Raw genomic sequence first — 13,713 nt, forward strand, 5'->3', positions numbered from 1 at the left:
TTCCATAGATTGAGTTACCTTTCCTCAATGCGCCATTCTTCCATGTGATTTTCCAGTCTGTGCTGGTTAACTAACTAACACGGCACGCAAGCCTGATGTTCACTTATACATCTTTTGGGTGGGAATTGCTGGATATTGGTCAGTGATTGGCATTTCTGATGATTAATCTCTTAGGCCAGATTTTAGTGCCTTCACTGACATCTTAGCTGAGGTTGATCAACTCAGTTAATCAGGGAGGTGGTGGCAGCGCAGTACTGTCGCTAGGCTAGTAACCCAGCGACCCAGAGTAATTCTCTGTCGACCCGGGTTCGAATACCTTCATGGTAGATGGTGAAATTTGAATTCAATAGAAATCTGGAATTAAAAGTTTAATGATGACCATGAAATCATCGTTGATTGTTTTAAAAGCCTATGTGGCTCATTAATGCCCTTTAGGGAAGGAAATCTGCCATCCTTACCTGGTCTGGCCTCCATGTGACTCCAGATCCACCACAATGTGCTTGACTGTTAAATGCCTTCAGGGATGGGCAATAAATGCTGGCCCAGCAATGCCCATATCCCATGAGCAAAGGAAAAAAAAAGGTTGGGTACAAAGCTGGGACCTATCTGCTTTGGCTTCTTATACTTCTTGAATGGATTCCTCCCTCCCATGGCCCAGTCAATTATTGAACCATCAGAGAAGCTCCAAACACACTCCTTGTTCAACCCTAATAAGGACATCATGGCATAAAGAGCTGTGAAAGATTATCTTTATTAGGTGTTTCCCTCGACACTGGAAGGCAAGTTTGAATTCAGTAACGTGAACTAAAATAACATTTGATAAACAGCAATGAAAATTGTCTGAACGGTTTAATCCAGGTGATTTATTCTTCTTGTAAGTGCAGATGGGATTCAGTTGCAGAAAATCTCAAGAGCTGTACTTTCAAATTAAACTGCGTGTGCTGAGTTGGAGAGGTCCCTGGAAGGGCATTCCAGTACTTAACTGAGATGATTACTGAGTGTGCCATTACATGTCCATGTTACAGACAGGTAGTTGACTGTGTATTTCACAGTTTAAATATTTTATTGAATTATTTTGTTGTGTTTTTAAATACTTTGTGCCACACTGCAATCTGTAAGGATACAGAAGAGGGATGTTGAGTTATAATCAGATAAGGGTTGAGGGAAGGATGAGCTGGATCAAATCCTAGATGGGACAAATGTATTATCCTTAGCTGAAGGAAAGGGATTTCTACAGCTTTTCAGAACGAGTGATCAGTTTAATTTGCACAGGGCATTCTGACGCCTGCAACAAGGAGAAAAAGGATAATATTTCATTTGTTTTACAAGGTTAATTTAGGTTATAATTCTGTTAGAATGTTGCATTTTAAAATGTCATGATGATGGAAGGGCAAAAGGCAGAATTTCAAACAAAATGCTGAACTTTAAGGCAAAATTTCAAACAAAGTGTTGAACTTAAAAAAAAGTCGTGAGTTTTGTTTTTTTTAATGGATATAAACCCAAAGATGGCTGAGAATGTACACCCAAGCCACTGGCTTGTACTGCAGGGTATTTCTCGAAGGAACAATGGGACCCTTCTCTGTTTCCAAGTACTTCTAAAAGCATCCAGAGATGGATGACCATTTCCAGGAAAGACAAAAAGACAATAATGGTCGTTGCATCTCGAGGGATGTGAGTAATGCCTAGGTACAACTGTGGATTCACCATCCATTTGGAATATACAACAAATAGGTTTAAAGTCAGCAAAGGGAGCAGCTCCAGTCTGTCTCTGAGAGGTCTGAGAGGATAAGCAGTTTTTCACACTGAAAGTACTTGATGTGGTAACAAAAGCAACCAGAGGGCCCCTGCAAAATAGCCATTTTTGCAGGTATATCTTGAATCTCTTTCTAAGACTTGAAGTCACCCCCAGCCAGCAAAAGGATTACAGCTGTAAAAAGAACTTGGGAATATATCTGCCAGACTACAGAACACTTAAATTAAAGAACCAGCTTTTCACCGACTGAAGTCAACTCTACAGGAATCTTGAATGGTCATGGCAGTACTCTTCATCATTTACTCCTCGTGAGTCCAGGACTGTTCCATATACCTTTTTATTTAGATTTACCAACTTTGGGTTCAATTCTCACTTCAAATCTGTCTGAGTATGTATGTACGTGTTTTACCATTTTTCTCCTTGCCTTTTTAGCAGATAATAAACTCTCTCTATCTTCAACTCAAGAAAGCCTAGTTGAATTGGTTCATTTTAGAATATAAATATTGGATCTGGAAAATGGTATCTGTGAAAAGTGATCCTTTTTAGATTAAGCCTTATTGCTGCTCACAATGGGGGTTGTATAAACAGGGAGCCACTTCATTCCTTCTCTCTTATGTACTCTATGAATGGTATGTTTTGTCTGTAGAGCATGCAAGAAACAATACTCTACACTATCCCGATACGTGACAATAATAAATTTAAATCAAACTACTTCTGAAGGGTAAAGTCAGTCTCCTTTCCTTCTCTATGAACATTATGCTTTGTCTATATAGCGTGCAAGAAACAACACTTTTCACTGGATGCTAATACATGTGACAATAAATCAAATCAAATTGAGAGGTCTTGCCAGGATCAACAGCTTTGGGAATCTCATCTGAGGGGGCGTGTGGTGTGACAAATGTGAATGCCCTAGCATTGGTATTAGCCCTTGGTGGTAGGAGTTTTGCTGTGTGGCAGTTGCAGGCTGTCCCATGGGCCTTCATCCTGCCCTGGCTCAGAGTGGGCTGATCTCTGTTTCTTGCCCAAAATGACTGCAGATGCTGAAATAAAAGCAGAATAACGCTGGATAAGCTTAGCAGGTCTGGCAGCAACTGTGGAGAGAAAAACAGAGTTAATGTTTTGAATCTAAATGACCCTTCTACATCCTTTTCATGTTAACACTTTTTCTCCAAGACCAGCTGAGTTTATCCAACATTTTCTGTTTTCATCCAAAATACCAGTTGCTGAAATTGGTTGGCCTTCCCTCCATGGGTTCACAAAACACAGGAGGAGGACATTCAGCCTGTGCTGGCTTTTTTGAAAGAACTACCTTCTTGAATTCCACTGCTTGTTCTAATTTTTCCTGTTGGTTCTCGAGTGAGGACAAGATACAAACTAATTTCAAACAAACCTCGGTAGGTCAATGTGTTGAGGTTAAACAGAGAAAACATGGTTTTCAAAGAGGAAAAGAGAGCGGCAAGGTGGCAGAGTGGTTAGCGTTGTTGCCTCTCGGCATCAGGGACCTGGGTTTGATTCCAGCCTCGGGGCACTGTCTGTGTGCAGCTTGCACGTTCTCCCCCTGTTTGTGTGGGTTTCAGCCGGGTGCTCCAGTTTCCTCCCACAGTCCAAAGATGTGTGGGTTAGGTGGATTGCCCATGCTAAACCCTAGTGTCAGGGTTAACAGGGTAGACGTGTGGGGCCATGAGGATAGGGCCTGGGCGGGATTGTGATTGGTGTAGACTCGATGGGCCAAACAGTGGCCTCCTGCACTATAGAAATTCTATGATTCTATCAAAAGATTAGAAGCTATAAATAACAATGCACTGCTTCTTCCATTTTCTAATAATTTGACACTGCTGGATTGCCACAGGCAGCAGATTTTGAGTTGGAAGCAAGCCAGCAGTGTAAATGCAAATCATTCAAGGCTGCTGGAGGCAGTTGGTACCATCAAATGGTTTTAGTCTGGGAATGGCCGACCTTCAGCTGGTCTGCTCAGAGTTCATCTCTCGCTACTTCTCTTTGTTATCAGTTTTCCTGTTCTTGGCAATATCTGCCCTCCTCAAACATTGGGGTGCTGCTAAATGTAGAAATGTTAACATAAGTCTATCTGTCTGAAGAAGCAGCTCCACAGTGTGGATCGAAGTTTCTGCCGAACCAGGGGTTAAATAAAGGATCATTTATTTCAATGTGATGAAATCTGCTGTTTGCCAGACCAGCAGGGAAGTGTACATGAACTGTTATCTACCCTGACCATGGTTTCAGAGTCTGCATTTTCTCACAGCAGGCCCTGACTGAAAGGAGAAACTCAGAAACGTCAATTTCTGTGATTGGTGGGTATGGTACCTTTTGGCTGTGACATCAGACTTGTAGGAAATCAGGCTGTGGCCGGCCTTAGGTTGTGAAGGAAACTGAAACTGCTTAGGAAAGTAAAAATACACATGCGCAAAACTCTCCGAGATAGCATTTTAACAAGAGGTCAAAATAGGCAGGCTGTGAAGAATGCTGTGTGTGTGAGACTCTGAAAAGACTGGAATCTGAACACTGTCGTGAGCCAAGCAAATGAGGTTCACCCTTCACAGAATCTTTACAGTGCAGAAGGAGGCCATTTGGACCAAAGTCTGTACCATTTTTTAGGTGATAACTGTATCTGTGGAATTACGATGGCGTAAAGCTTCTTTTGGGGTGACTGGCCAAACCCTGCATGAAGAAAAAGACTTAAACACTCTCTGTGGACGGAGAATTGTCATGATGTGGGTATGCCGGCGTTGGACTGGCGTAAACACAGTAAAAAGTCTGACAACACCAGGTTTTAGTCCAACCTATTTATTTGATAATATACTCGCAAGCTTTCGGGTTAGCCCCTTCGTCAGGTGAATGGAGAGTTCTGGCCTCAGACAGAGCATATAAAGCACAGACAGTTTAGAGATTACTGATTAGAATGCGGATCTTGGGTTCATGTCGCACTATCTGTAACCCCCGTGACTTGCCTGGGTTTGCAAAACCTCACTTAGTGTACTGTCTGGAGACAATACACATCTCTTTAAACTGTGATCAGTGCTCCTTCCACTCACATTATCAGCCACTTCAGGTCTTGAACAGCAGGTTAGGTGTAAGGATTCGCATTCTAATCAGTAATCTCTAAACTGTCTGTGCTTTATATGCTCTGTCTGAGGCCAGAACTCTCCATTCACCTGACGAAGGGGCTAACCCGAAAGCTTGCGAGTATATTATCAAATAAATAGGTTGGACTAAAACCTGGTGTTGTCAGACTTTTTACGGAGAATTGTGACAGACCTTGTGCTGTATGTGGTGCCATTAGGCAACTGCCACAAAATCCAAGAGATCTATCTTTGTTGTGGCGGCGATTTAACATGTAATTTATTGTTTCTACTGAGTGCAGTTTGCTTGTTAATTAGTGGTTAATTTATGTTAATTTTGACTCGATCGTTAAAGTAAACGTTACGAAGAATGAAATCTTGTTCATCAATTTCTTTGCTTAGAATCAAAGAATCCCTCCAGGGCAGAAGGAGGCCATTTGGCCCATCGAGTCTGCACTGAGTCTCTGACAACACATTACTCAGACCTATCTCCCTTGCCCTATCCCTGAAACCTCACATGTTTACCCCACTAATCCGCCTAACATACACATCTTTGGACACTAAAGGGGCAATTTAACGTGGCCAGTTTAAAGTGCACATCTTTGGAGTGTGGGAGGAAACCACACTCGAACCCGGGCCCCTGGTGCTGTGAGACACTGTGCGGCTCGTTTGGCTATTTTAGGTTACTGGTTTCCGTGGGCATTGAGCAGAATACTGCAGATACTGGAAACCTAAAATAAAAACAGAAAATACTGGAATCACTTCTGCATGTCAGACAACGCGAGCCCGTTGACCTGAAACCTTAACCCTACTATTCACCAGTATTTTCTGCTTTTGCTTTGGGATGTGATTCTGCGCCATCAGTGCAATGATGCATACAACTCATCAGTGTTCAATCCAGACACACTGGTATAAATTGGAGCACGGTTACAGCTGTTGCATGCAGGACTTTGGTTTCATACACATGATGTAAACAATGTATTTTTCATTTCCAGCATCTCACATAGTCCCCCCACCACCCCACGTTGATATAATGTTTCCAGTTGACATATTGCTGAACCTTAGTTGTTCAGTCACCTTTCTGAAGCTATGACGTTCAAATACGGTGTATCATTTTTCCTGATGTGGAAATGCCAGCGTTGGATTGGGGTAAACACAGTAAGAAATCTCTCAACACCAGGTTAAAATTCAACCAATTTATTTGATAGTAAACTCACGAGCTTTCGGGGTTTGCCCCTTCGTCAGGTGAGTGGAGAGATGACCTCTCCATTCACCTGACAAAGGGGCAAACCCCGAAAGCTTGAGAGTTTGCGATCAAATAATTTGGTTGGATTTTAGCCTGGTGTTGAGAGACTTCTTGCTGTATCATTTTTCCTGCAGGCATTAGCTCTGTATTGGGAAGATCTAATTTTTTTGGATTCATTCGTGGGACATGGGCATCACCGGTCGGCCAACATTTTATTATCCACCCCCAGTTGCCTGAGGGCAGTTGAGAGTCAGCCACGTTGCTGTGGCTCTGGAGTCACATGAAGGCCAGACCGGGTAAGGACAGCAGATTTCCTTACCTCAAAGACATTAGTGAACCAGATGGGTTTTTCCAACAATCGGCAAAGGTTTCATGGTCGTCAGTCGACTCTTAATTCCAGATCTATTTATTAAATTCAAATTCCACCATCTGCCGTGGCAGGCTTTGAACCTGGGTCCCTGCAACATTGAAGTTTATTTTGTTAGTCAACAGGTAGACTTACATTGACATTGCAATGAAGTTACCGTGAAAATCTTGTAGTCATCATGCTCCAGTGCCTGTTTGGGTACACTGAGGGAGAATTTAGCATGGCCAGTCCACCTAACCAGCACATCTTTGGACTGTGGTAGGAAACAGGAGCACCTGGAGGAAACCCACACAGGCACGAGGATAATGTGCAAACCAGGAATCGAACCCATTTCCCTGGTGCTGTGAGGCAGCAGTGCTAACCTCTGTGCCACACTGAGTTTCTGGGTTAATAGTCCAGCAATAATACCACTAGGCCGTCACCTCGCCACAGATTTGGTAATGTGGTAAAGTTTAAACAATGTCTGAACTTTTAAATGTTGGACAATGAGCTGTGGCCCAAAAGGCTGTGGAATAAAAACTACATTTACGTTCAGGTTGAAATGCAGTTAACTGCTATTAACTACAATTGCCTACTGAAAGATATTTCTAAGATTCCTGAATTACGACATTTCCTTAAGTCACAGTCCCTGAAAAAATACCCTGAGAAACTTCTACAGACAAAAAAGCTTTGCTGTACTTGTGATGCTGAAATATTGGTTCTCAATAGACTTTTCTCTGTTTTCAGGTGTTTGGTTCATCGTGTCATGAGCATGTCTTCTTAGAGCTACGAAAGTTCCTGCCTAAATTCCTTGGCACCTGGACACCGACTACTGCACCGAATGGTATCCTTTACACTGCACTGTAATATTGCGTACAGTATGGGCTGGTACCCTGACGATTCTTGTCTTGATACTGCTGTACAATTTTTTTCTCATCTCCCTTCCCTCAGCACATCTTTCCCATGAGACCCAGCCCAAATTTATTCCCATTAAACTGCTAATCATGTGACTTTATCTTCCCCATTAGCTGTTGCCTTTGTCTCCTGTAAATCTTCCCTCTCCTCAAAACAATACTCGACCCCATTATCCTTGCAAACTAACATTTCATCTCCAGCGTCCTTTCCCTCTCTGAAATCCTGAACACATTCTGAATTGTTCCCATCTTTCCTAGAACTTGTTGAAATCGTTTGAATCAGGTTTTTGTCCTTCCCAAGGTACTGCGACAGCTCTTAGCAAAGTCACAACCCACATCCTATTCAACTGCACTAAGATTAACATTTCCTCCTGATCTTTCTCAGCCTGTGACATGGGTGACCACACCATCCTCCAAAGCTAATGGTGTGGAGCTGGGTGTGACTCCTGTTATCTGGTTCCATTTTTATCTATTTAACCATCATCAGAGAATCAGTTGTATTGTCTTCTCTTCCCACTCCATTGCCTCTGGTGTTCCCTTGGTGGATCTTTCCTTAGCCCCCTCCTGCTTCTCAGCAACCTGCTGCCCCTTGGCAACACACCACTCACTTGTTCACTGACAATGCCCAGTTCTAATACTTAGAACCACCTTTCTGTTGCTAAGTTATCAGACTGCTTGTCAGACACCCAGAATTGGATGAGCAGAAATTTCCTCCAGTTAAATATTGGGAAGGTTGAAGCCACTGTTTTGAGTTTCCACTCCAAATTTTCTCCCCGAGCTATTGATTCTAACTCTTTCCCTGCAGCAATCTGAGATTAAGCCGGCCTGTTTGCAATCTTGGTGTCATATTTGATCTTGATATGAGTTTCCAACCTCCAATCCACTAAACTCTGATGGCACAGTGGCATAGTGGTTAGCACTGCTGCCTCACATTGCTAGGGAGCCGGGTTTGATTCTGGCTTGGGGGTCTGTCTGTGTGGAATCTGTATGTTCTCCCCGCGTCTCTGTGAGTTTCCTGTGGGTGCTCCAGTTTCCTCCCACAGTCCAAAGATGTGCGGGTTAGGTGGATTGGCCATAGTGTCAGGGGGACTAGTTAGGGTAAATGCATGGGGTTATGGGGATAGGGCCCTGGTGTGATTGTGATTGGTGCAGACTTGATGAGCCAAATGGCTGCCTTCTATACTGTAGGGATTCTGTGGTTCTATATGACTGCCTGTTTCTCCTTCCGTAACATTTCCTGACCGTGGCCCTGTCTCAGATCACCGGCTGTTGAAACCCTCATTTATTTATCCTTTGTTTCTTTCAGACCTGACTATTCCAATGCACTCCTGGCTGTTCTCCCACGCTCTATCCTCTGTAAGCTCGAGTTCATCCAAAACTGGACTTCACTCGCCCATGTCCAGTTCCCTTATTATTCTGCGCTCACTGACCATGGCTTCCAGTCAAGCAACGTCTTGATTTTAAAATTCTCATCCTTGTTTTCTAATCGCTCCAGGCCTTTGCCCCTCCTGATCTTTGCAATCTGTTCTAATCGCACAACCATCTCAGACCTCTGCGCTCCTTCAATTCTGGCTTCTTGAGCAACCCCAGTTTTAATTGCTGCATTGGTGGCTATGCCTCCAGTTGTATGGGTACCAAGTCCTGGAATATCCTCCCTGCCCTAGATAGTCAGAGACTTTTTCCCAGAATGGGAGCCCAGTTTTAAGGTGTGGGGCGGGGGGGATGCCGGCGGCTTAAGGGAGGTGTGTGGGGGAGGATTTTCTGCGTAGAGTGTAGTGGGTGACTGGTACGTGCTGCCAAAGGGGGTGGTGGAAGCAGGCACATTGGCAACATTTAAGAAGCATCTGAATGGATACAGGAGTAGGGAGGGAATAGAGGGATGTGAACCGAGTAAGGGCAGAAGGTTTTGTTTAATTTAGTTAGGGCATTATGATCAGCATGGGCTTGGAGGGCTGAAGGGTCTGTCCCTGTGCTGTATTTTTCTTAATCCTATGTTCTCTTTGTTCTACCTTGCTTTCCTCTTCAGGAAGCTCGTTAAAGACCGAATCACTGAATACTCCTGTGCAGAAGAGGCTCTTTGGCCCATCGAGTCTGCACTGACTCATGAAATGTCCTGACCTGCCCACCTAATCCCCATCTCTTTCACCAACCTGTTGGTCACCTGACGTATTTGTTCATGCGGCTTGGTGCCATAATCTTCCTGTGAAGTGCCTTGTGATGATTGTGCCCTGCCATTCTCTGGGTTTTCCCAACCTCTTCAGCAAAAGTTTATGTGGGCAATATTTGTTATTTCCGTTCATTGCAATATACTGTTTAAGCTGAGGCGCTGTACATGCTTCGGAAAAAAGATTTTTCCCCCCTTCTGTTGTGCAGACAATTGTTTAGGTAATCTATGCATTCAGAATTTGGAAAAGAACCATTTGATTGTTTTTTATTTGAAAGCTTTGTGGCGATTTTGTTTATGTTGGAAATGCTTGTATCCCTCTGTGAGTAAACCTAGCCGTCGTATTGAATTCAGTTAGTGTGATCATTCCGGCAGTAATGCTCACAATAATTAATCACTGCTTAGACTGCATTGCAATAACCGTATACTGACACACACTTAATTGGTCTGCAAACACATTCCTGACCACTGCTTCCTACACAACAGCTGCTGGTGCCATCTGTGATCAACAGAGACAAAATCTCCAACTGTTGATCAGTGCTGAGTAACCGAAGAATAGACCGGAGTTGCTATTTTCTGTTCTTGCCCCAATATTAGTTAATTGTTCACGCAGAAACAAAAATCTCAGGTTTGTGTGGGTCCTTGTTTTATGTTTAAAAAAAAATCCAATTTGAGTAGACCTGATTACCTCGTACCACATAAAAACTATTCAGTTTTTATTTCTGAAACCTGTTACTGTTGTTCCTCTGCCCTCGTGATATTTCAACTAATATTTTAAAGATGAAGTTGGAAAAGTTGCATTCCATATCTACTCCATTAAAATTTTTTATGATCGTTAAGTGGCCAGTGTTGTTTGGCATCTTTAATGACGAGAAGTTCTTTACAGGCAGGTTTAAAACAAAGTGTGACAGTGAACTACATGAGGAGATGACCAAAAGCCAGTTCCAGGAGGCACTTCTTAAGATGTGCCTTGCAGGAAAAAAAGCAGGATGAGAGGTTTCGGTTGGGAATTCTCGAGCTTAGATGCAGCCTCGATAGGTTGAAAGGCCTTCTTCTGCACTATCGCGATTTCATGATTCATAGAATCATACAGTCAGAAGAAGGCCATTCGGCCCATCGAATCTGCACCGACCATGATTCCCACCCAAGCCCTATCCCCATAAGCCGATGCATTTACGTTAGCTAGTTCCCCTTGATGCGAAGGGGCAGTTTAGCATAGCCAATCCACCTAACCAATACATCTTTGGGAGGAAACAGGAACACCTAGAGGAAACCCACGCAGACATGGGGAAAACATGCAAACTCAACACAGACAGTGAGCCAAAGCTGGGAATTGGACCAGGGTCCTCAACGTTATGAGGCAGCAGTGATAACCACTGTGCCACCTCTGAAAGCAAGGTCACCATAGGTCAAGGGACCAGAATCAGATGTGTGCAGACATCACAAACAGTTTTGAGGCGAGAGAAGATTATGAAGGTTGAGAGGGCTGAGACCGTGGGAGGGTTTTGAGATTGAGAATTTTAAAGTCAAATCATTGCTTGACCCAGAGCTGGTTTAGGTCAGGTGAATGTGACTAGTGCGGTTTAGAATATGGGAGCAGAGTTTTGGATGACCTCCAGTTTCCAAGGGGCAGAGTGTTGGAAACCAGCCAGGGGGCATTGAACCCAGCCAGGGGGGCATTGGAAACTAACCAGTGGTGCATTGGGATAGTTAAGTCCAGTAGTAACAAAGATGGGTGAGTGTTTCAGCAATGGATGAGTTGAGGCTAAGGGAAATGTCGGGTGATACTGAATTAGAAATAGGTGATCTTGGTAATGATACAGACATAGTTGTTGGTTGCTCATTTCAGAGTCAGATGTGCTACCAGCTTTGCCTACAATCTGATTAATTCTCTAACAGGTTTAAGAGGAGAGAGATGGAATTGCTGGCTAGGGAACAGAGTTTGAAATGGACCAAAAGCAATGACTTGTGGGCAGCATGGTGGCACAGTGGTTGTCACTGCTGCCTCACAGCTCCAGGGACCTGGGTTTGATTCCTGGGTTGGGTCACTGTTTTTGTGGAGTTTGCATACTCTGTGTCTGTGTGAGTTTCCTCTGGGTGCTCCGGTTTCCTCCCACAGTCCAAAGATGTGCAGGTTAGGTGCATTGGTCCTGAATTGCCCCTTAGTGTTCTGGGACACGTAGGTTAGAGGGATTAGCGTGGTAAATATGTGGGGTTACAGGGATTGGGCCACGATGGGTTCATTGGTGCAGACTGATGGCCGAATGGCTTCCTTCTGCACTGTAGGGATTCTATGATTTCAGACTTCCTAGTATTTAACTGGAGAAAATTTCTGCCTCTCCAGTACTGGATGTTGAAAGAACAGCCTGATAATTTAGCAACCACGAAGGATTCCAGAGAGGTGGTAGTGTGAGATAGAGCTCAGTAAATTAAACTTCCAGTTGATATCACCAAGGGTCGGCATGTAGCTGAGAAATAGAAACAGCCAAGGATAGATCTTTGAGAAGGCCAAAGGTAACAGTGTGGGAGCAGGAAGAGGAGCCATTGCAAGTCATAATGTTAGGTGGATAAGAATGAAACCAAGCAAGAGCGGAGCCACACAGGTTACAAAACTGGAGAAGCATTGGAGAAGGATGGTATAAGCAAGACAAGAGGGGCAGCACTTGAAGAGATGGGATCTTTAATAATATCGGCTGACACCAGGACTAGGAGGGAAACTCTGTAGTTAAATGTTCCGTGGAGATAGAGTCGTGTGAGCAAGAGGTGAATCTTGTGTACATGGCTGGAAGGGCCAAGTATCATAATGAGCATGAAACTTTTGGTAAGTAAATGAGGTTTGATGTTTTTACCTTGAAGGTAGTAGTAAAGAAACAAAATGAGGCACTGGAAATTGTTTCAAGGAATTACACTGAGGATTTGCTCTTTAACCTCCGAGTTCAGAGTTGTACCTTAAACTGGAAGATGTGACACGGAAGTTCAACAAACCGTGCATCATGGATGTTAAAATAGGGAAGAAAAGTTATGACCCGGACGCATCGGCTGAGAAGATACAGCAACAGATCAGTAAATATCCGCTGATGGAAGAAATTGGTTTCTTAGTACTTGGCATGAGGGTAAGAGAAATTTGATCTCAAATCCAAGAACCACAAGTTGTAATGTGTTTGTTTTTATCTATTGTTTAGTAAAGATGAACTGTTAAGTTTCTAAAGATGATGGGTTCCTGATGTAGTGTTATTGATTAGAGTGTCATTTACCATTACGATAGCAGGTGTAGGCCTAATCATGTGAACGATTAAATCTGCTTCCCTGACCAGGAATTGAACACAGGCCGTGGCGGGCAAAACACTGAAACTGAATCACCAGGCACCAGGGAATGGCGAAGGAAACAATCTCCCCATTGGGGAATTGAATCCTGGTCTCTCGTGTGACAGGCAGGGATACTAACCGTGTTACTAACGAGAAACTGACATTTTTTGGACTGTAGGAGGAAACCGGAGCGCCCGGAGGGAACCCATGGAAACAGGATTCAGATCTGGTCCTTGGCGCCGTGAGGCAGCAGTGTGGATCATTGTGTCACTTTTAAATTCCACAATTTGCCATGGTGGAATTCGTACCTGCCAGCCCAGAGCATTACCCTGCGTCTCTGGATGACGAGTCCAGTGACAATATCACTACGCCACCTTCTGCAACGAAATATGTAACATTTCCACATGATCAATTACATGGTCTTTGTGATTTATTTGAAGTAGCAGCACTCAAACTGAGGGCTAAGTAAAATGTTGCAAACCCAAGCAAATCGATTCATCGGCCCACGCAGTTGAAAAGAAAAAACAGTAGTAATCGTTGAAAAGAAACGGAGAGTTAGAATTTTACGGGGCCAGTAGTTGAGATACTTATTGGTATTCGTAAATCTGAGTGCACTCTGTCCAAGCTTTTACAGCTACTTGTTCTTGGCAGCGTGCAGCTGAATTGCCAGTTCACCCTCCTGGATAAACGAGGCTCTCAGTTGACAGTGCAGTTTCATGGGATTGTTGTCTTTCTGTTAATTTACAAATTAAATGTTCCAAAATGTCTCCTTTATTGAAAACAGCATTTGTTCCTACTTTGAGATAAATCGCCAGAAGATGCCATTTATATTACTAACATTAATATCGCACTAAACATTTCCCCATAATCATTCGGTAGTACAGAATGTGAGTATTGTTGGAAAGGT

At 43.5% G+C, this 13,713-nt stretch overlaps 1 protein-coding gene across 1 annotated transcript in view; it reads left to right on the forward strand.

The window, feature by feature from the left end:
- Nucleotides 1-13,713, forward strand: part of ipmkb (inositol polyphosphate multikinase b) — a 94,592-nt gene that overhangs the window by 34,630 nt on the left and 46,249 nt on the right. The window contains exons 3-4 of the mRNA XM_080205455.1: nt 7,170-7,266; nt 12,441-12,613. Of these exons, the coding sequence (XP_080061581.1) occupies nt 7,170-7,266; nt 12,441-12,613 (270 nt within the window). The remainder of the gene's footprint in view (nt 1-7,169; nt 7,267-12,440; nt 12,614-13,713) is intronic.

This window comes from Carcharhinus amblyrhynchos, chromosome 17 (genome assembly GCF_965287045.1).
Source record: "Carcharhinus amblyrhynchos chromosome 17, sCarAmb.v2.hapA, whole genome shotgun sequence".
In the NCBI taxonomy this organism is placed as follows: Eukaryota; Metazoa; Chordata; class Chondrichthyes; order Carcharhiniformes; family Carcharhinidae; genus Carcharhinus; species Carcharhinus amblyrhynchos.